Source organism: Caretta caretta, chromosome 1, assembly GCF_965140235.1.
Source record: "Caretta caretta isolate rCarCar2 chromosome 1, rCarCar1.hap1, whole genome shotgun sequence".
Lineage (NCBI taxonomy): Eukaryota > Metazoa > Chordata > Testudines > Cheloniidae > Caretta > Caretta caretta.
The window spans coordinates 23113404-23134162 of NC_134206.1; the positions used below are offsets into that span (position 1 = coordinate 23113404).

Here is a 20759-nt window from a genome sequence, read left to right on the forward strand (position 1 = left end):
GAATGGAGGATTATAAAATATCTCAATAGATCGCCTTTCTTTGGTGGGGGATAATAAAGATGGGTTTATTGGCTAGGGCTATTTGCTAGGGCAAACTGGCTTTGTGAACTCAGGGAAAGAATAAACCACATGATCAGCTCTTTTAGTTCAGGAGAAAAAATGATTTTCGAATGTTCTCTTTCAGCATATTTCTGATGATTAAAGGGAGATACCATTGGAGGATTTAAACTTGTGCTATATGGCTTTAATTCCATTGCTGATAAACAGTCAGACACTGTTATTCAATGCACACAATATACATCTCCCAAGGATCTTGCAGTTCTTTTCTCCCCCGAGTTAACCCGCAATTTTAAACTGGAAAAAACAGAACGGCACCGAATTGGCTCATGAAAAATCATGAGACGGGGGAAAGAAAAAGATGGCTTGTTTGGCACAATGCATCCATGCATATATTTGTGTTTTGTCTCCCTGCCAAAATCTGTCGTACATTTTGTGTAATATTGGGCGTTCTGAAGATATCACGAGGTGTACGCAGTGGTTGCTCTTGTGACATTCCCTGAGTAGGTGCCAGCTAGGGTTGCCAACTCTTTAATTTCACAAAACCAAACACTCCTGCCCCACCACCTGCCCCGCCCCTTCCCCAAGGCCCTGCCCCTCTTCACGCCATCCCCCTTCCCTCTGTCGCTCGCTCTTCCCCACCCTCACTCACTTTCACCGGGCTGGGGCAGGGGATTGGGGTACGGAAAGGGGGTGAGGCTTCTGGCTGGAGGTGCGGGATCTGGGGTGGGGCTGGGGATGAAGGGTTTGGGGTGCGGGAGAGGGCTCTGGGCTGGGGCAAAGTGGTGGGTATGGGTTGTGGGCTTGGGCTGCATGCGGGCTCCAGGTGGGGCCAGGAATGAGTTGTTCAGGGTGCAGAAGAGGGCTCTGGACTGGGGCAGGGGGTTAGGGTGCGGAGGGGGGGTGGGGGCGTGAGGACTCTGGCTGGGTGTGCAGGCTCTGGGGTTGAGCCGGGGATGTGGGGTTTGGAGTGCAGGAGGGCGTTCAGGCTCCGGCTGGGGGTGTGGGCTCTGAGGTGGGGCTGGGGATCAGGGGTTTGGGGTGCGGGAGGGGGCTGGGGTAGGGTGTTCGGGTGTTGGGGTGGGGTGTGGGATCCATGAGAGAGTTTGGGTGCGGGAGGGGATTCTGGGCAGGGACAGGAGGTTGGGGTGCGGGACAGGGTGCAGAGTCCTGGAGGCACTTACTGCGGCTCCCAGGAAGCAGCCGTCAGGTCCCTGCAGCCCCTAGACGCATGGACAGCCAGGGAGGCTCCGCACGCTGCTTCATGCACACAGGCGCCACCCCTGCGGCTCCCATTGGTCGCAGTTCCCGGCCAATGGGAGCTGCAAAGCCGGCCCTCAGGGCAGGGGCAGCAAGAAGAGCCTCCCTGGCCGCCCATGCGTCTAGACTGCAGAGGTTAAGCAGGGAATGCCATCAAGCTTTTAAAAAGCCATTGCAGTAACAAGCCAGTCACTAAGGGAAACCAGTACATGTACTTCTCTGCAGTCAGTGCATTCATTTTCTTGCATTTGGGAAGATTTTCCTGTTTACTTTTCTTCGTGAGTCAACACTAAGTACTAGCCAGAGCTAGGAAAGGCTCTTTTTGGGTGGGCTCCATCTGTTTTTGGTGTGCACTCCCGCCCTAACCACACCCGAGGCACACAACTGGGATTGGAAGATGGCAGATGTGGGAATATGGAAAGCAAAGAACTCATGCTTTGATGGAAATTTATGGTGAAACTAATGCAAATTCCATGGAAATTCTCTATGCAGAGATTGTTGTTTAAAAAGCAAGTCATAACTAATCAAATGCACTTTGAAACCAAGGATATACCTGAGATGATGACATTTTCATCCTGTGGATGGACGACTTAAACTCCACCATAGATTTCCACCACAACTTCAACCACTACCCATGAATTAAACTCTCTTGAACACTCCCACCATGATCAGCTTCAACAATGGAACCCTACAGACAACTGTATACAAGAAACCCACGGATCATCACATCTACCTCATAAATCCAGTAACCACCCCAAACACACCAAGAAATCTTTATTTACAGCCAGGCTCAGATACCACAGAATATGCTCTGAGGGAAAAGTGTGGGATATACACTTTAACATACTCAAAACCACCTTCACCAAACAAGGACACTCCACCAGCAAAGTAGATCACGTCATGGAACGGGTCACCCAAATATCCCAAGAGAACCTGCTTCAATACAGAAATAAAACCCCCTCCAAATGCACACCCTTAGTTGTCACCTGCCCCCCACACTGGAACCCATATGGGGTTTTACCAAACAACTACAACCCATGCTCAATGAGGAACCCGTCCTGAAAGAAATCTTTCCTGCACCCCCTCTCCTGGCATTCAAACAACTCCCCAGCTGCTTCAAGTTCATCATCAGAAGCAAGCTCCCCACAGACCAGAACACAGCAACTCACAGCAGCACCAGACCCTGCAAGAACAACAGATGCAAAACTTGCAGACATTTCTCCACTGTACAATGATCGACACCCTGCACGACACCCCTTTCAAGATCCCTGGGACCTGCATTTGCTCATCACAACATGTGGTGTACCTCATCCAGTGCACGAAATGCCCCAATAACAACTACGTGGGTGAAAACAATCACTGCACTCTTGAATAAACTCACACAGGAAATGATAAAAGAAAAAAACACTACATCACCTGTGGGTGAACACTTTTCACAAAGCGATCACGCTATATCTGACCTCTCAGTCTTCATCCTCGAAGAAAACCTGCACAACACTTTCAAAAGATTAGTCTGGAGCTTAAATTCATAACTTTGCTAGACAATAAAAAACATGGACTGAACAGAGACACTGGATTTATGGCTTATTACAACAATGTGTAACCCGCTAACCCTCTCCTTTTTGTCCTATGACCTATAATTGGTCACTTAGAATCACAGAATATTAGGGTTGGAAGAGACCTCAGGAGGTCATCTAGTCCAAGCCCCTGCTCAAAGCAGGACCAACACCAACTAAATCATCCCAGCCAGGGCTTTGTCACGCCAGGCCTTAAAAACCTCTAAGGATGGAGATTCCACCACCTCCCTAGGTAACCCATTCCAGTGCTTCACCACCCTCCTAGTGAAATAGTCTTTCCTAATATCCAACCTAAACCTCCCCCATTGCAACTTGAGACCATTGCTCCTTGTTCTGTCATCTGCCACCACTGAGGACAGCCTGTCTCCATCCTCTTTGGAACTCCGCTTCAGGTAGTTGAAGGCTGCTATCAAATCCCCCCTCACTGTTCTCTTCTGCAGACTAAATAAGCCCAGTTCCCTGTCTCTCCTCATAAGTCATGTGCCCCAGCCCCCTAATCATTTTCGTTGCCCTCTGCTGGACTCTCTGCAATTTGTCCACATCCCTTCTGTAGTTGGGGGACCGAAACTGGATGAAATACTCCAGGTGTGGCCTCACCAGTGCCGAACAGAGGAGAATAATCACTTCCCTCGATCTGCTGGCAATGCTCCTACTAATCCAGCCCAATACGCCGTTGGCCTTCTTGCTGCTTAGCCAGTGGGTCCCCAGCCTGTAACGGTGCATGGGGTTCTTCCTTCCTAAGTGCAGGACTCTGCACTTGTCCTTGTTGAACCTCATCAGATTTCTTTTGGCCCACTCCTCCAATTTGTCTAGGTCACTCTGGACCCTATCCCTACCCTCCAGCATATCTACCTCTCCCTGCAGCTTAGTGTCATCTGTGAACTTGCTGAGTGTGCAATTCATCCCATCATCCAGATCATTAATAAAGATGTTGAACAAAAGCGGCCCCAGAACCGACCCCTGGGGCACTCCGCTTGATACCGGCTGCCAACTAGACATCAAGCTGTTGATCACTACCCGCTGAGTCTGACAATCTAGCCAGCTTTCTATCCACCTTATATGGTCCCTTTATTACAGTTTTATGTGCTAAACTATCTGTCTGAGCTTGTATTTAGCTGTGACACTTGGAGTATCTACCTTTCCCAGACCCAAAAGAAGAGGTCTGTGTAGTTCGAAAGCTTATCTCTCATGCTAACAAAAGTTGGTCCAATAAAAGATATTACCACACCCACCTTGTCTTGCTAATAACCAACCAAATCATTTTCCAGAGTCTCAGATCCTGTCTCGTCCAGCAAAGCATGCAAATTTTCCTTTCGATCCTGTATGCCCATTATAGTGGGCAATTTCTTGAATCACAGATTCACCAGGCCAGACTGATGGTGTGGCACCCACTATGCACAGTCTGTATGGATTGGAGAGGAGAAATCTGACCCAAGTTTTCAAAGTGCTTCGGAACAAAAGGAATTGTATAGATATAAGCTCAATAGAGCAGCCAGTGTAAAATTCTTAGTTGTACAGCTGTTGATGAACAAAGCTCAATGAACAGGGCATTTGCCTGTAGTTGAGAAAGGCAGGCTTGTGACTGAACCCCAGGATTAGGACTCAGGATTTCTGAGTTCTATTCCCAGCTTTGCCACAAATGTCCTTTGTGACCTTGGGTGAGTCACTTAACGTCTCTGTGCCAGTTTCCTCCTTGGCAAAAACATATTTATCAGACTCAAAGGGGTGCTTTGAATCTTAATTAAATAATGAATGGAAACCACTTTGAGATCATTGCAAAGAAAGCCTACAGAAGAACAAAATACTTCTCCTTTGATTTGTTTGTTCCGATGCAAAACTTGAGATCAGAGGGATAGGCTGCATTTCCTTTTGGAAGCTTCAAATTCTGTCGGATTATTGTGAGAAATGGAAAATATTTGCAAGCTTTTCTCAGCTCCATAAAAAGAAATCAAGCATACCTTTATATCTTCTTCAGGCCAGGAGTTTAGCATTGTTGCAATATGGCCTTTGTCATGAATGGTGATAAACAGCCCACTAAGAAACGAAACAAAAACAAACCATTCTATAAAATCAGTAACTACAAGGTAAGAGAGGAGAGTAGGTGGGAGCTGATTTACTGAACCCAGTCGTTAGACATGTATTACTTATTGGTGTGGAAATACTACCCCTGTATACTTGTTAATATCAAGGTTAGGGCTGATCTTATAACCGTTGGGCTTAAAGGCTACATGATTAGGCCCATAAGTCTCAACCACCGAGACCTGTTTTGCCACTTTTCCATTTCAGTCTGGCAAGAGTCAGATTTGGCTCAATGGACATTTCCTTAAAATAAAACCTTAAATGTAGCAGAGATTGGTAATTCCGCTTTTAGACCTTTAATAAACCCTCTCGCAATGAGCTTATTGCAGCCAGTGCATGGTTTTGGCTACAGAACACATCAAGAGGCAATGTGACTCAGTGACTGGGGCTAAAGAAACCTGGGTTCCATTCCAGACTCTGCAAGTCATTTTGCCTCCCTGTGCCTCTGTTTACTCACCAACCCTTTGTCTGTTTTGTCTATTTAGACTGTAAACTCTTAGGGGGAAGCTGCATCTCCCTATGTGTTTGTCCAGAGCCTAGCACAGTGAGGCTCCCAATGCATCTAGGACTGTAGGCACTTCTGTAATACAAATAGTAATAATAATAATAATAATAATAATGGACTAAACTTCCAGAGGTCTGCGCACAAGGGGAAAACTGAAAGACATGTGCGCTTCTGTTTCACCCACCCTGCACTGGGTTTTGTGGGCACATTAACATTCAGTTTCATTCAGTTATCTAGCTTGCAAACACAAACCTCTTGTTTTCCCAGCAAAATCCATTTTAAGTGAGGCAAGGGATGTATGTGCATTCTGCGCAGCTCTCCCAGTACGTAGTTCTGATGGCTCTGATGCCCAGGGTAAAATTTCAGTATTCAGATATTTGCGGTAGTAATTATGTACACCATTCATGCTAGGTGCCTCCAAAGACAAAGATAGCCACCTGCCTATTCACTGGGAAATCAGATCAACATTACCAGACCATCACTCCTATCAGCTGCTTAGTGTTTTCTTTGCTGTCACTCCCAGATGTACTGCCCTCTGAAAGTGGTATTTCTAGAATAGCCTCTGCAGTGTTATGCAGAGTGACTGGCTTATGTTGCGATGCCCTTTTTTGAAACCCTACTTTACCAGCGATAACACAGAAAACAGCAGCCTGATGTATCCATTCTATACATGGAAAGTAGGTGCCCAATCCTGCAAGGTGATGAGTTCCCTCCACTCCTGTTGGCTCCAGGAAATCTTGAAGATTAGAGCCCTTGATTTGGACTGGGTGTAATATAGAATCATAGAATCATAGAATATCAGGGTTGGAAGGGACCTCAGGAGGTCATCTAGTCCAACCCCCTGCTCAAAAGCAGGACCAATCCCCAATTAAATCATCCCAGCCAGGGCTTTGTCAAGCCTGACCTTAAAAACTTCTAAGGAAGGAGATTCTACCACCTCCCTAGGTAACGCATTCCAGTGTTTCACCACCCTCCTAGTGAAAAAGTTTTTCCTAATATCCAACCTAAACCTCCCCCACTGCAACTTGAGACCATTACTCCTTGTCCTGTCCTCTTCTACCACTGAGAATAGTCTAGAACCATCCTCTCTGGAACCACCTCTCAGGTAGTTGAAAGTAGCTATCAAATCCCCCCTCATTCTTCTCTTCTGCAGACTAAACAATCCCAGTTCCCTCAGCCTCTCCTCATAAGTCATGTGTTCCAGACCCCTAATCATTTTTGTTGCCCTTCGCTGGACTCTCTCCAATTTATCCACATCCTTCTTGTAGTGTGGGGCCCAAAACTGGACACAGTACTCCAGATGAGGCCTCACCAATGTCGAATAGAGGGGGACGATCACGTCCCTCGATCTGCTCGCTATGCCCCTACTTATACATCCCAAAATGCCATTGGCCTTCTTGGCAACAAGGGCACACTGCTGACTCATATCCAGCTTCTCGTCCACTGTAATCCCCAGGTCCTTTTCTGCAGAACTGCTGCTTAGCCAGTTGGTCCCCAGCCTGTAGCGGTACATGGGATTCTTCCGTCCTAAGTGCAGGACTCTGCACTTGTCCTTGTTGAACCTCATCAGATTTCTTTTGGCCCAATCTATCAATTTGTCTAGGTCACTCTGGACCCTATCCCTACCCTCAAGTGTATCTACCTCTCCCCCCGGCTTAGTATCATCCACAAACTTGCTGAGGGTGCAATCCATCCCATCATCCAAATAATTAATAAAGATGTTGAACAAAACTGGCCCAGGGACCGACCCCTGGGGCACTCCGCTTGATACCGGCTGCCAACTAGACATGGATCCATTAATCACTACCCATTGAGCCCAATGATCTAGCCAGCTTTCTAATCCACCTTATAGCCCATTCATCCAATCCATATTTCTTTAACTTGCTGGCAAGAATACTGTGGGAAACTGTATCAAAAGCTTTGCTAAATCAAGGTATATCATGTCCACTGCTTTCACCATATCCACAGAGCCAATTATCTCATCATAGAAGGCAATCAGTTTGGTCAGGCATGACTTGCCCTTGGTGAATCCACGTTGACTGTTCCTGATCACCTTCCTCTCCTCCAAGTGCTTCAAAATGGATTCCTTGAGGACCTGCTCCATGATTTTTCCAGGGAATGAGCTGAGACTGACCGGTCTGTAGTTCCCCGGGTTCTCCTTCTTCCCTTTTTTAAAGATGGGCACTATATTTGCCTTTTTCCAATTTTCCGGTACCTCCCCTGATCGCCACAAGATTTTAAAGATAATGGCCAATGGCTCTGCAATCGCATCAGCAAACTCCCTCAGATCATGCAGATCTCCTTCTCTGGCCTATCTCAAAAGCATTAACAGATGCGAATCTCAATTATAGAGACATACAGTAATCAAAAGCATATTCTTTAGGATGGTCTTCACATGATTCTGCATGAAAAAGGGAGTAGTTGACCAGATCTTAAAAGTATAAATTAGCAACATAACTAAAAAGCGTATCAACTCAAAAAAAAATGTAAAGGGTAGTAATAATGTATTATTTCATGTATTTAATAGAGACACCATTGTGTTAATTTCTGGGCACACTTTACATAGATTAGATCATTTATAATTTTTTTAAATAATAAAGCATATATCCTTGAAAATCCCATAGGATCTAATCGGCTATTCAACCTCTTTAAAATGTCCATCCCTAGACATTATATGTGCCTTTACAGACCAAGAGCCAAATTTAGTGATGCGTCTAATTTGCATGATAACTTGCCACAAACTTAGTATAAAGTGTCCTCTGGGTTTGCACAGGTGTAACTGACTAGCTCGGTCAGTGGAATCCAGCAAACAATTCTGTTGATGACTGCACAAGCGGGAACAGCATCCAGCTCACATTTGGAGCTGCACTGGCTATGCAGGGACCACACCAGGGAGTGGAGATAGGGCTGTGTCATTTTTACAGTCACTTTTCAGAGTAGATGTGACACAGAGAGAGACACAGTTACTTGCTAATGTACTGGGAAATCCTCATATCTAATTAATGACACCAAGCAGTACACAAGAAGTATCTGAGTTACCGAAAGATAAAGTTCACTTAGAAAGAAAGCATGTAGTGTGAACAACAGACTCCTGCTTCTGGTGTGCCCTCTATTCTTCTTTGGTTTAGGCTTAGATACTTTGCTTCCTGGAAATTAAAAGATAACTATATTCGTGCTAGCCTACTTGGCACTTAATGAAAATGAAATTAGTTAACAAAAGGTCAAGGACATTGCTCAAACCGCTCAGGGGACCTCAGTACAGTGCACGTGCAATTCTTCTGACAGACTCATTTTTTACTATTAGTCTGGCATTCCAAGCATAGTTCACTATAATGCAATGTGTGGTCCCTTCTCCCCACTCAAAAAATAAAAGAAGTGAATATATAAGTGGCTAGGTAGAAGCCAAACGGGGGAGAAGGAGAGATGGGTAAACATAATAATAGGAAACAAGGCTGATTAAAAATTAACTGCAGTAAAATTAACTGAGTCTGGTCAAGATGCACAAACTCTGCCATTCTCCCAGCTAAACAATAACCTAAGGAAGGAGCTAGCTTCTTGGGAGGTAAGGTCACATGCCTTTCTCCAATATGCCGCACAGAGTGATCCAATCTACGCTTGGAGCAGGGCAGTTGGCACAGGTATCATATTCAGCTGCTTCCTCATCACGGGTTTCACTCTAGTCTGCTCAGGGATGATGAACGCATATTTGATTCTAACATGCCTCTCATCCATTCAGCCTGCCTAATTCACATGACCTGTATGGAGGACCACAAGAGTTTGCTCTTTCTTCTTTCCCAAATCTTCTCTCAGAGGATGGTTAGTCTCAGACCCGGGAGACAGGAGACCTATCCTCCATTTTTGTCACCAACACAGGCTTCTCTGTGCCTCAATTCCATGATCTGTGAAATGGGGATAATAGAGCTAATCTGCCTCACAAGAGCATTTTTCATCCCCATGTCTGAGGCAGTCTGTCCCTTTGTACTTACACTTTCTTTCTGCTTCCGTTCATAGAAGTGCTCTCCGAATAAACTGTGAAGCTAAACTTTTTTGCCTGCATTTAGTTACTTAACACATGAACCATCCAAAACATACGGTTATCACTTAATATCTGTTAAGCCTGGACAATGTTCTTGGCACTGTACAAGACCTGAAAGGAAGACAGTCCTGGCCTTGAAGAGCTTCCTGCCCAGTAGACCAAACCCAAGAAGACAGGACACACTCCACGCCCGGCAGAGGAAACAACATTGGTTTATTGCTGATTTTTCTAAAAATAATGTTTGAGTGGTTCACTTCTCGTGGGAGTTCTGGAAAAAGCATAGCAGATGTTTACAAATAAGAATGTTCTTTTTCTGCTTTCATTTAATGAGATGCTGGTTTTCTAAAGACAACCTACTAACAACAATACCAGTTAGGTCATTGGCCTAGGACGTGAGGGACCTGGGTTCAAATCCCTGCTCCACCACAGACTTCCTTGGGCAGGTTACTTAGGCACTCTGTGTCTTGGCTTCCCATCTGTAAAATTGGAATAAGAGCACTGCCCTGTCTCACGGGTGTTTGTGAGACTCCAGCCAGTGGGAAAAGCAGAAGCCAAAGCAGGGACTGTTGTATTAGAGGAAGGGGGTAAAAGGGGCTAGTCTCACCTCAGAGGGGAAAAAAACATGATCAAGTGAGAGGACTCTATTTCTATAGTATTAAACATTTTGATTTCAACAATAGGCCTACATGGTGCTTCTCAGAGGGATACGGTCCCTGGGTCGAGGACCTTACTGTCTAGCTATTAGAACATGAAGAAAGCAAAGTGCTTCACACATGAGCAATTAATGGAGCATCTTATCCTACTGCAGTAGAGGAAAGAAACTGAGATAACGTGCTTGAGTCTCTAGGTAGCCACTCACCCATGTGCAGAGTGAGTGCTGACCACTACCAGATCAAAATGGTCATGCAAGGCCCCTGATCCCGCAAACACTTGTGCACATTCACAGACTTAGAGTTTAAGGAATCATTGGGTCATCCAGACTGACCTCCTGTATATCACAGACCATTAAATTTCACCATGTGCGTAATCCTATTTAAGTCAATGGGGCTGCACACAAAGGCACTGCTCTTACTGCATACAGTGAATTGTAGGACTGGGACCTAAATGACGAACAAGGCAGAGAATTATGGTGTATTAAAAAGTCTTAAAATTGTGCTATGTGTCTTTAACTTCTCAGGGATTTTCTCTGACCTGTGTGCAGGCAAGCAGGGGGTTCTGTACGGAAACATGCAAACGGAGTAATCTTGTAGCCAGCCAGCCTAGAGTAAAGTGGGGAGAGTTGTGCCTCTCTATTTTTTTAAGAAGCAGCCTGCTTTGTTCCTCTCTGTTTTGTGGTTCTTGGGGATATTGTTCTGGAGTCTAAGAATTAAAGTAGTGTTACATTGCAACCTTCCAGCAGAGTATTTTATGCTTGTATCTAACTTCTCAATGTGTCTGCCATAAGCATAATGTGAAGAATCAGTGTTCTATTTTTCTATTTTGAATACAGGGATGGTGCTCAGGTATGACTGCAATAAGGGCCTTATAGTAGACGAAAACTAACTGAAAGTATCAGCTATCAGCAGAGCAATATGCATTTCTGAAAATAAATGAATACACCTAAACAATTTTGGCTAAGGGCAGATTGAAATACACCACAATTCAGTGCTACTGTCCATAAAAGAAGATTGATTCTACAGATCAAACTGCTGACATACAAGAGGCAAATTTCTACATTCACCATTAAAGATAGAACGTTGAAATCCTGGCCCAATTAAGTCAAAGGCTGTTTTGACTTCAGCAGGACGGAGGAGGTAAGGAATCTGTGCAAAGCTGTTACTTAAAAAATTATGGGCCAGATCCCTGGCTACATCTGAGGACTACACAGTGGAGCTCAGAAATGGGCTACAAAGGTGGCTTTAAGCGACTTTTGTTTCTCTGATTCTGGGCTGACTGTGCACCAAGCCGGGTTCCCTACAGTATATTGCTGGCTGCCAATAACTGCAAAGGCGCCCATATAACAGCTGGGGCTCAGCAGGGCAACAGTGATGCCCAAGCCACACCTCCTATCCTGGCCATTGCATAGTGGTGAACTACTTCATCCCTTTTCCTAGCTTTATGGGACTGGTGGATCCCCCTTCAGGGAATTTGGGGCCATTTTGTGCTGGTGATGCAGTGCAGAGTAGCTACAGCACAGCCAAGGCTCTGGGCCTTTACGCTTCCAAAATCAAACATGAAACTGACACATTATGCAGCTTGGGTCTCCAGAGCCTTTTCAGTCAGCCACACCCCCTTATTATTATGATTATTCTTTTGTAATCACTGTGGTAACAGGATTAGATGCTCTGAAATAAACTTAAAAACTATTTGGCTCTTTTTGGAAAGCTAGAGTTTGTAACATGCCTCTGGGATATTGTTTTTGGAGTCATTATGTTTTAATATGCACATATTTGTCTAAATATTGTGTAATCAATCATCAAACTGGACAAAATCAACATGGTAACTCAGTGATTTTTAGAAGTTTGTTTACACGTAGATGGAAGACTTTTTGTCAATAGTCAGATTTATTTATTTTATTCAGGGAAATAATAGTGTGCACGTACTAATGAAAAACAAATAATACAGTCCAAAGCAAGAGTGATTCTTATTATATTCTATTCAGAGATTTATAGGAAAAAACCCTACTGTCTGTATACGATAAGCTTTATCCTGAAATAATCCATTTGTGGGAGAGGGAACAGGGCTGCCTTCACTCGTCATGTAAACATTTCTAAAGCGGTCATCACACACTTCAGATGGGAAAACTAGAATTTAATATCAGACCCAGAAGATGCAGTTTCAAAAGCATTTAAAATACTGTTTATGAATAAGTAAAGACAATTAAAAAAAACCAGATTCTCAATACTAATTAGTGCACATGTATTTCTGATGGAGACCTCGATCCTGCAACTTCTTTGGCATGGGCAGACTCCTTGCACATCCCTGGAGCCCCTCATTCACCACTTTGGGGTTCTGTGAAGGGGAGAACCCATGGCAGGATCGGAGCCTCTGTCATAACTTTTTGATCCAATTGATAGTTTGCCACATAATTATCAGATTTTTTTTAAAAAAAAATCACCCTAGTATAGTACATAAATAAATGAGCCTGTTCCCCTTTTCAGAAATAGAGGGGTGAGTGGCAGGGGCCGACGGTGACAAACATCACACAGAATGCTTGTGAAGCAGCAGAGGGATGGACTGTATGCGCTAATTCCATCTCTAATTCCATTCTAAATTCTGATTAAGGAGAGGTAATGAGCAACACGGCTGTGTCTGATCACAATTAGTTGCACTTATTTGAGCCTAATCACTCTCACGGGCAGGCTCTGCTTCTAAGCAGAAAAGCTTTAACCCAAGTGCTCTCATGTATCCTTTGCCAATCCCAATGGAATGCTTCACATTATGATATTCAACAGTACAGGCCCCTCTGGGGTTTCAAGACTCAATTGAAGGCTTTATTCAGCCTTAATTTTCAGCAATTGTCATATTTTTAAGTATAACTCTGGGAATGACCCTTGCATTTTAGAGGGCTGCATGAGGATTGAGCCACAGAGCTCCTATTAAAGTCAATGTTTGGTAAAAATCTGTGCAATTCTGAAGATTTAGGGCCTTGATTTTTACATATTTGGAGCAACCGCAGCTCCCACTGGTTCACCAGTGCTGACATGTGAAAAATTAGGCCAATAGTGGCAGTCTGTTGTATGACGTAAATACATAGGTGTGGATGGATCAGAGCCATGCTTCTGGCAAGACCAGAGATGCTGAGTGATCCGATCCACCATCCAATCAGTTTGCAGGTCAAGAGTAGACTCATTATACCCTGCCGACGCTTGACGAGCAGAATGAGCCACAGGTTCAAGCTCAGGGATAGAAGGCTGAGTTCATTCCTCATCCTGTTCTGCAGGTGAGACCCCCAATTCCAGCCCTCACAGCATGATGGACACCTGGCAATTGAGAATTAGAGAGGGGAAAAGTGTACCAGTTTACCAGCATGAAGCATTGCAAAGGGAGGCAGACAGTGCTACCTATGGCCTGTCTTAAGCAGCAGTATCAAAACTGGACTTCATCTATTGTAACTGTCAGCACACCTTTCATTTCATTTTACAGGCTCATGCAAAGGTTAAGGCGAGATCAAGTTTGCCTGGGGAAGTTCAATTAAATCCTAGCCTGATTGTGTTTCCTTCTCACGCTGAGAAAACTTCACTGAGACCACACCTACACTTTTCAAATGCACCGCAGGCAGCCCCAAGGATAAAGGAAGAACTTGGACGAAGTGTGACAGAGAACAAAAAAAGGAAAGAAAAATATTTGTACAGTATAAGGGCAATTTGCCTTCAGCTAAATGAAGTCTAATCTGGCACATCCTGTCCTGGCAAGGTGGATACATTTATTAAAATGTCCCTATCTCTATTTTAAATTGCACTTATCACACAAAAATTAACGGCTACATTTTCAAATGTCACGTGCCTAAGACATGCTTGGCTTGCTGTATCATACGCTTAGCAGTTTACCCTCAGGGCTCTGCTTATCAGGCATAAGACATGAAATGTTTGGAATTACAGCATTAAGGATAAAACATGACCTTCTGTTCATCCCACTCATAGAATTATAGCAGGAAAAGACCTACTAGGGCCTAACTACTAGCCCCCTGGCTGGCGCAAAATCGCTCCCTCCACTTTATTTTCTAACATTTTTTCTGGTCTATTTAAAAAAGCCTCCCCAAACCCTGGTGCACCCACCACTTCCTTTGGGAGACTTTTCCACCGCCTAACAGATCTCACTTTCATGATAATCAACTTATCTTTTCCCTTTCCCTTTCATCCCATTACTGCTTGTTATGCACCTGGGCACCAACCTAGATATTTCTTCCCCCTCCTTGGTGCTTATCCCACTGTAACACCTCCTTATATCGAGATGCACAAACATACACCAGGGCTAAATTAACAGCTCTGATTCTCCTTCCTGAAAGGCTCCTGCACCTCAACCCGTGGCATCTCTTTTCTATTTTCAGTTTCTCTATCAGCCCTGCTCCCACTACTCCTCCTTCCTGTCTCTGCCCAAATTCTTTACTAACAAACCTGATGCCATCTGACAAGAGCTCTGCTCCCTTCTGTGGCTTCCCTACCCCTCTTCTCCCTGTCCAAAGCCCTCCTGCCTTCATTCCAGTCACAGAGAAATCTCTCCTACTACACACCTCATATCCCACTTGTCCTGCCTCTTTGACTGCATCCCTTTCCACCCTGATACATATCCACCTTCCTTTCTCAGCTGGCACTGTTCCCTTAGCCTGCAAATGCATTCCCTTGCATCCCCTATCCCTGATCAACCCTCACTTGACCTCCTCAAGCTCCTCCTTTGAGCCTACCTAATCAGAAACTGCATAGGGAATTCAACTGGCCTAATTTCAAAACAACTGGTCTAATTTCAAAGCTGACATCTGGGGTGAAATCCTGGCCTTCTTCAAGTCAACAGGAGTTTTGCCATTGATTTCGATGGGGCTGGGATTTCACCCCTGTGTTAGGCAGTTACTTGTGATCTCAGATGTCACGGGGTCCACATTGTGCTCCAGAGAGACTAGCGGGTGAGAGAGGAGGATGAAGAAAAGCAGAGAGGGGGAAACCAATAGCTGCAATACATTATACACTATGTACCAGCCATCCACGTAGGCCTGCTTGACTTTGAGGGAGCATGTGGAAGGTTCCTGAACCTAAGACACAGCACAGACTTCCCTTAGCTAGAAAAACTCTTGAAGATATTGAGTTGCCTTGAAAAAGACCCTATGAATTTAAATTACAATGTGAGAGAGAAAGGATGTTGACTCTTACTTTCCTTGTCTCCCTCCTGGTTAACCCAGCTTCCTGCTCTGGGGCACCTAGGGTGTGTTTACACAAAGGGGTAAATCCAAAGCTTTTGGATGCATGTTAGGTAATGCACGGTATGGGAGCAGGGTTGCCAGGTATCCAGTTTTCGACCAGAACGCCTGGTCAAAAACAGACCATGGCAGCTCCAGTCAGCACTGCTGACCGGGCTGTTAAAAGTCCAGTCAGTGATGCAGAGGGGGCCTGGGGCTGAGGCAGGCTTCCTACCTGCCTTTGCTCCATGCGGCTCCTGGAAGCAGCCCTCAGATTCTTGCGACACTAGGCACAGGGGGCTCCACGCACTGCCCCTGCCCAAGTGCCGGGTCTGCAGCTCCCATTGGCCAAGAACCGCAACCAATAGGAGCTGCGGGGGCGGTGCCTGTGGGCACAAGGGCAGCGTGTGGTGCCGCGGAGCCTACCTGGCTTCCCATGCATCTAGGGGCCGCAGGGACCTGGTGGCCACTTCCTAGACGCTGTGGTAAATGCTACTGGGACCCTGCACCCCCTCCTACATCCCAATCCCCTGCCCCAGCCCTGAGCCTCCTCCTGCACCCCAAACCCCTCATCTCCGGCCCCAACCCAGAGCCCACACCCCTAGCTGGAGCCCTCACCTCCTTCACACCCCACTGCCCTGCCCCAGCCTGGAGCCCGCTCCTGCACCCCAAACCTCTCATCCCTGACCCCACCCCAGAGCCCATACGCCCTGCCGGAACCCTCACCCGCTGCACCCCAACCCCCTGCCCCAGCCTGGAGCTCCCTCCTGTACCCCAAACCCCTCATCCTCAGCCCCATCCCAGAGCCCTCACAACTTGCCCCCACACCCCAACCCCCTGCCCCAGCCTGGAGCCCTGTCCCACACTCTGAACTCCTCATTTCTGGCCCCGCCCAGAGCCCGCACTCCCAGCTGGAGCCCTCACTCCCCTCCGCACCCCAACCCCCTGCCCCAGCCTAGTGAAAGTGAGTGTGGGGGAGAACGAGTGACGGAGGGAGGGGGGATGAAGCGAGCGGGGGGCGGGGCCTCTGGGAAGGGGCGGGGCATGGGCGGGCCAGGGGAGTTTGGTTTTGTGCTATTAGAAAGTTGGCAACCCTATATGGGAGTGACACTGATAGCATACACATGGAATGCCTGTTTCACTTCCAATTCACATCGTGTGAACACACAGAGGCAGTGTATTGTGAGTGAGGGCATAGTGTTCTTCGCGGTATCTCATGGTCCTTTGATTCACCTCTGAGCAGAGTGCACGCTGGGATTGTTTTCACTATGAACTGCGGGAAGCCGGGTGGGTTTAAATTTTAAAAAAATCCAATGATTCTGCTGTCTCTGCGCCACGCTTTCTTTCTGGGCTGGTTTATACCATTTTCAAAATGTGCTCAGTCAGTCATTTGTCATTTGCCTGGGCGGTGCTCGACCCCCCTCTCTGCCTCAGGCCTGCCCCCACTCCACCTCTTCCCCCAAGGCCTCCAGGACAGATTACAACAACTCAGTCACCTGTTCAAGCCATAGACAGAAACTCATTTGTGTATATATGTTTTCCTGCTTTAAACTTGTAATAACTCCCTCATTTCTTTTCTTAGTTAATAATCTTTAGTTCATTTATTACAGGATGGGCTACAAGCGTTATCTTTGGTGAGAGATTTAATGTACAAATTGACCTGGGGTAAGTGACTGGTCTCTTGAGACTGGAAGCCACCTAAATCTTTTGTGATCTTTGGTGTATAGCAACCAACTATCATTAAGTCCAACTTGTCTGCGTGGTAAGATAGACTGGAATGCCCAAGGGAACTATCTGAAACTCCATGGTAAGACTGTTATAGTGCTTGAGGACTTCACACTTGTTAGAGGGTTGGTAAAATATCATTATAGAACACAAAACCAGTTTCAGGTCTCTGCCCTGCTTCCTGAGAGTCTGCCCTGACATTGGCATTCATGGTTGTGAACCACTCCAGACAGCATGACATGAGTCACCATTGCTATCTGGAAGCTGGCTACTCCAGAATGTTGCCGGTCTGTAGCCAACCAATTTGGCATTGGGGGATCAATTGTGGGGGCCATTCTCAAGCAGGTCTGCTATGTGCTGTCTAACTGGGGCCCCGCAGCTCCTATTGTCTATCTCATGAAACTGAGGTAATGCTCAGAAAATTATTGATAGCCTTGCATGCATGGGGTTCCTAAACTGTATAGGTGCAACTGATGAATGATGCACCTATCATTTTCTTCAAACCCCCTCCTCCCTTCGTGCCCCGCATCAGGGCGCAGAATTTATAAATAGAAAGGGCTATTTCTCCATGGTGCTGCAAGGACTGGTGGACCACCACAGCAAGTTTACGGACATACATTAATGCAGAGTGGTCTGGAAGGGTCCACAATGCTAGGATCTTCTGGAACTCAGTACTATTTAAATTAATGGAGAAAGGATTGTTTGCCCTTAGGATCACTGTGGATATTAACGCGGTGGAGGGTGGTCTGGTTATTTTGGGAGACCCGGTGTATCCCCCTAATGTCCTGGCTAACAAAGCCGTACTCAGGCCACTTGGATAGAAAGCAGGAACATATCAACTATTGCCTCCGTAGTTGCAGAATGGTAGTGGAGTGTGCATTTGGCTGTTTGAAAGGCAGATGGCGCTGTTTATGGAATTGCTTTGAAGCAGCAGGAAAAAAGTATTCCAATCATTACAATTGCATGTTGTGTTTTGCATAATACTTGTGAGAGCATGGGGAAAGCCTTGCAGACGGGTGGGAGGCTGAAGTGTGGAGACGTCCCATAGAGAAACACAAACAGCCGGGGGAATGCTATAAGGGATGTCTATTGTTCATATTTTGAGTCTCATGGCTGAACATGTTAGCCCGTAGGGGTTGTATTGGGATACAGACATTGTGAACACTGGGGTATTGTGTGTGGGTGGTTTAAGTTTAGCATTCCCTGTGTGCTTTTGCAAAACCCATGCATTATTTCATCCCTATTTAAAGGATTTTCTGTGTTAACTGCAATGATGACTCATAATGGATGTATGGTGAATGGTTTTTAAAGTTTTAATGAAACCTCTGGAAAAATAATCTCTTTGTATTTGGAAATACATTTAACTAACCAGCCTGCAAAATAATCAGTTATACATAATCCTTTTAATGAATGCAACAGTGCAAACAGAACTCAAAGTGCAACAGTAAGAACATTCCAAATACAACGTTTTTGGTGGTGGTGGTGGGGGGGGGAGGGCGTAAAGTCATCAGGCTAGTATACACCTTGCCTCTGGCTCTCATGTCCACATGGGTTCTGGGGTTGGGTGCCATGGCTCAAAATTGGTTGGGGCATTGGAAGGCTCAAAAGAGCCAGACTCCCAGGTGCAAGTGTTCTCGGACTCCAGAGGTTGTATCGGAGAGGTGAATGGGAGCTGCTGGGAGCGCTGCTGTGGGGATGTGGCGGTTAGGGGTTGCCACTGGTCCCAGTAGCCAACATTGCCCAGGGGCTGAAGGACATGGCTGGATCCCAAAGTATAGGACTGCAGGACCTGATGGTCTAACAGGAGCATGTTTTGCAGGAGGGCATTCTGGGTCAGGATAGCATCCTGCATCTCTCTCTCATTTTCCATGCTCTCCTTTGCCATGATGATGCTGGCCTTAGCCACTGCCATGTTTTCCCTGGTCACTGCAATATTGTCCTTGGCCACTACCACAATTTCCAGGACAGCTGCATCTGCCTCTCCTGCTAAGTCCTCTTGTGCAGTCTCCACCTCTCAGCCAGCCTGGTTTTCCTCTGTGACTCAGCTATGAGTTGTGCAAACATGTTGTCACGAATCTTCCTTTTCCTCCCCCTCAGGTTGGCCAGACCGTCAGCAGTGTGTAGAGGCCCTGGCCTTGATGATCTGTCTCTCCCCAGTCTTTGGGGGAAGCTGAGGGATGGTAAGTGGTCTGCTTGTACAGAGGGTACTGGGTGCATCTGGATTTCAGTCTACTGTATCTGCTGTCATGCTGCTAGGGGTGGGGTTGGGTGGTCAGAGCTATGTTCCCCGTTCGATTTTGCAGATTTGTTGGGACACTGGAGATGCTGAAGTAAAGGGGGCACTGGGGAGGCATTGGGGGTGAGCTGGATAGTAATCCCCTCTACATCGCCTTTCAGCCTGACTCTCCAACTTAGGGTGACCAGATATCCCAATATTATCAGGATCGTCACGATATTAGGGGCTTTGTCTTATATAAGGAACTATTATCTCACTCCCTTCCCGATTTTTCACTCTTCCTATCTGGTCACCCTAATGTGACCCTGTGTAGTGAGGAGGTGTGGTTTCCCTCCCGGACAGACAGGAAGAGAACTGCGACCGCCCCCTGTGGGCAGAACTGGGATATCCGTGGCTGCCCCGCCAGAAGCGGAGGGGCGGGACAGGAAGTGGAACTATAAAAGGCAGGCCCTCCAGCTCAGTAGGTGAAGAGCTGTCAGAGGAGCAGGATGTCTTCCCCTCACTGCTGGAGCTTGGAGCCGACAGAGGCAACTACAGCGCCAGAGACCCGGAGGAATTACCAGACACCAGGAGCGCCGAGGAGCTGTTGGGGCTGCCACTTGCCATTTACCCTACTGAAATGAATGACAACCCCAGAACCCAGGTACCCCTGGACTGGGAGTGTAGGAAGGAGCCCAGGGAAGCTGAATAGGGTTCGGCTGTGTGACTGACTACAAGCGGACCAGTGTGTTACGGCTGGATTTCCCCGCTGACCCCTGGCGGATCACTCTGCCCCATTAGGGCCCTGGGGTGAGACACAATGGAATGGGTGAGCCTGCGTCTGGCAGCCTCCCAACCTCTAGATCAAGAGGCCTGCATTGGTCTGGTGCCCATCCGAGCTAGGACGCCAGGTGGTTTATCTGGCTCTCCCATCAGAGAGACAATCTCCCCCTAGACTGATGAGCTGCTCTGCCTGACAGCAGGCCAGAGCCTCCTTACCTGATTGCTGCTCTGCCCTGAGTGAGGGCCTGGGGCAGACCGACTCCTTACTGCTCTGCCTGACCACAGGTCAGAGCCCCTTACCGGATTGCTGCTCCACCCTGATTGAGGGCCCCGGGCAGACGGACTTACTACGGTGCTGCCTGACTGCAAGCTACAGCCTTTACTTGAGTACGGCCTCATCCTGATTGAAGGCTCTGGGCTATAGATTTGCCGCCACCCGGCCTGACTGCGGGCTAGACCCATTAACTGTGTGCTGCCCCTGCGCTGGCTGAGTGTCGGGGCTACCAGACCCAACTGATACCCAGCCTGGACTGAAGGCTAGGGCCTATTAACTGTTAGCTAATTCCCCCTGAACGGAGTCGCTCTAGGAGCATCGCAGCGAGGGGGCGTGGTCTCCCTCCCTAACAGATGGGGAGAGAACCGTGACTGCCTTA

General features: G+C 46.8%; 1 protein-coding gene across 1 annotated transcript in view; it reads right to left on the bottom strand.

Annotated features, from left to right (window-relative positions):
* Window positions 1–20759, bottom strand: part of ME3 (malic enzyme 3) — a 171317-nt gene that overhangs the window by 56247 nt on the left and 94311 nt on the right. The window contains exon 4 of the mRNA XM_048841750.2: window positions 4853–4928. Within this exon, the coding sequence (XP_048697707.1) occupies window positions 4853–4928 (76 nt within the window). The remainder of the gene's footprint in view (window positions 1–4852; window positions 4929–20759) is intronic.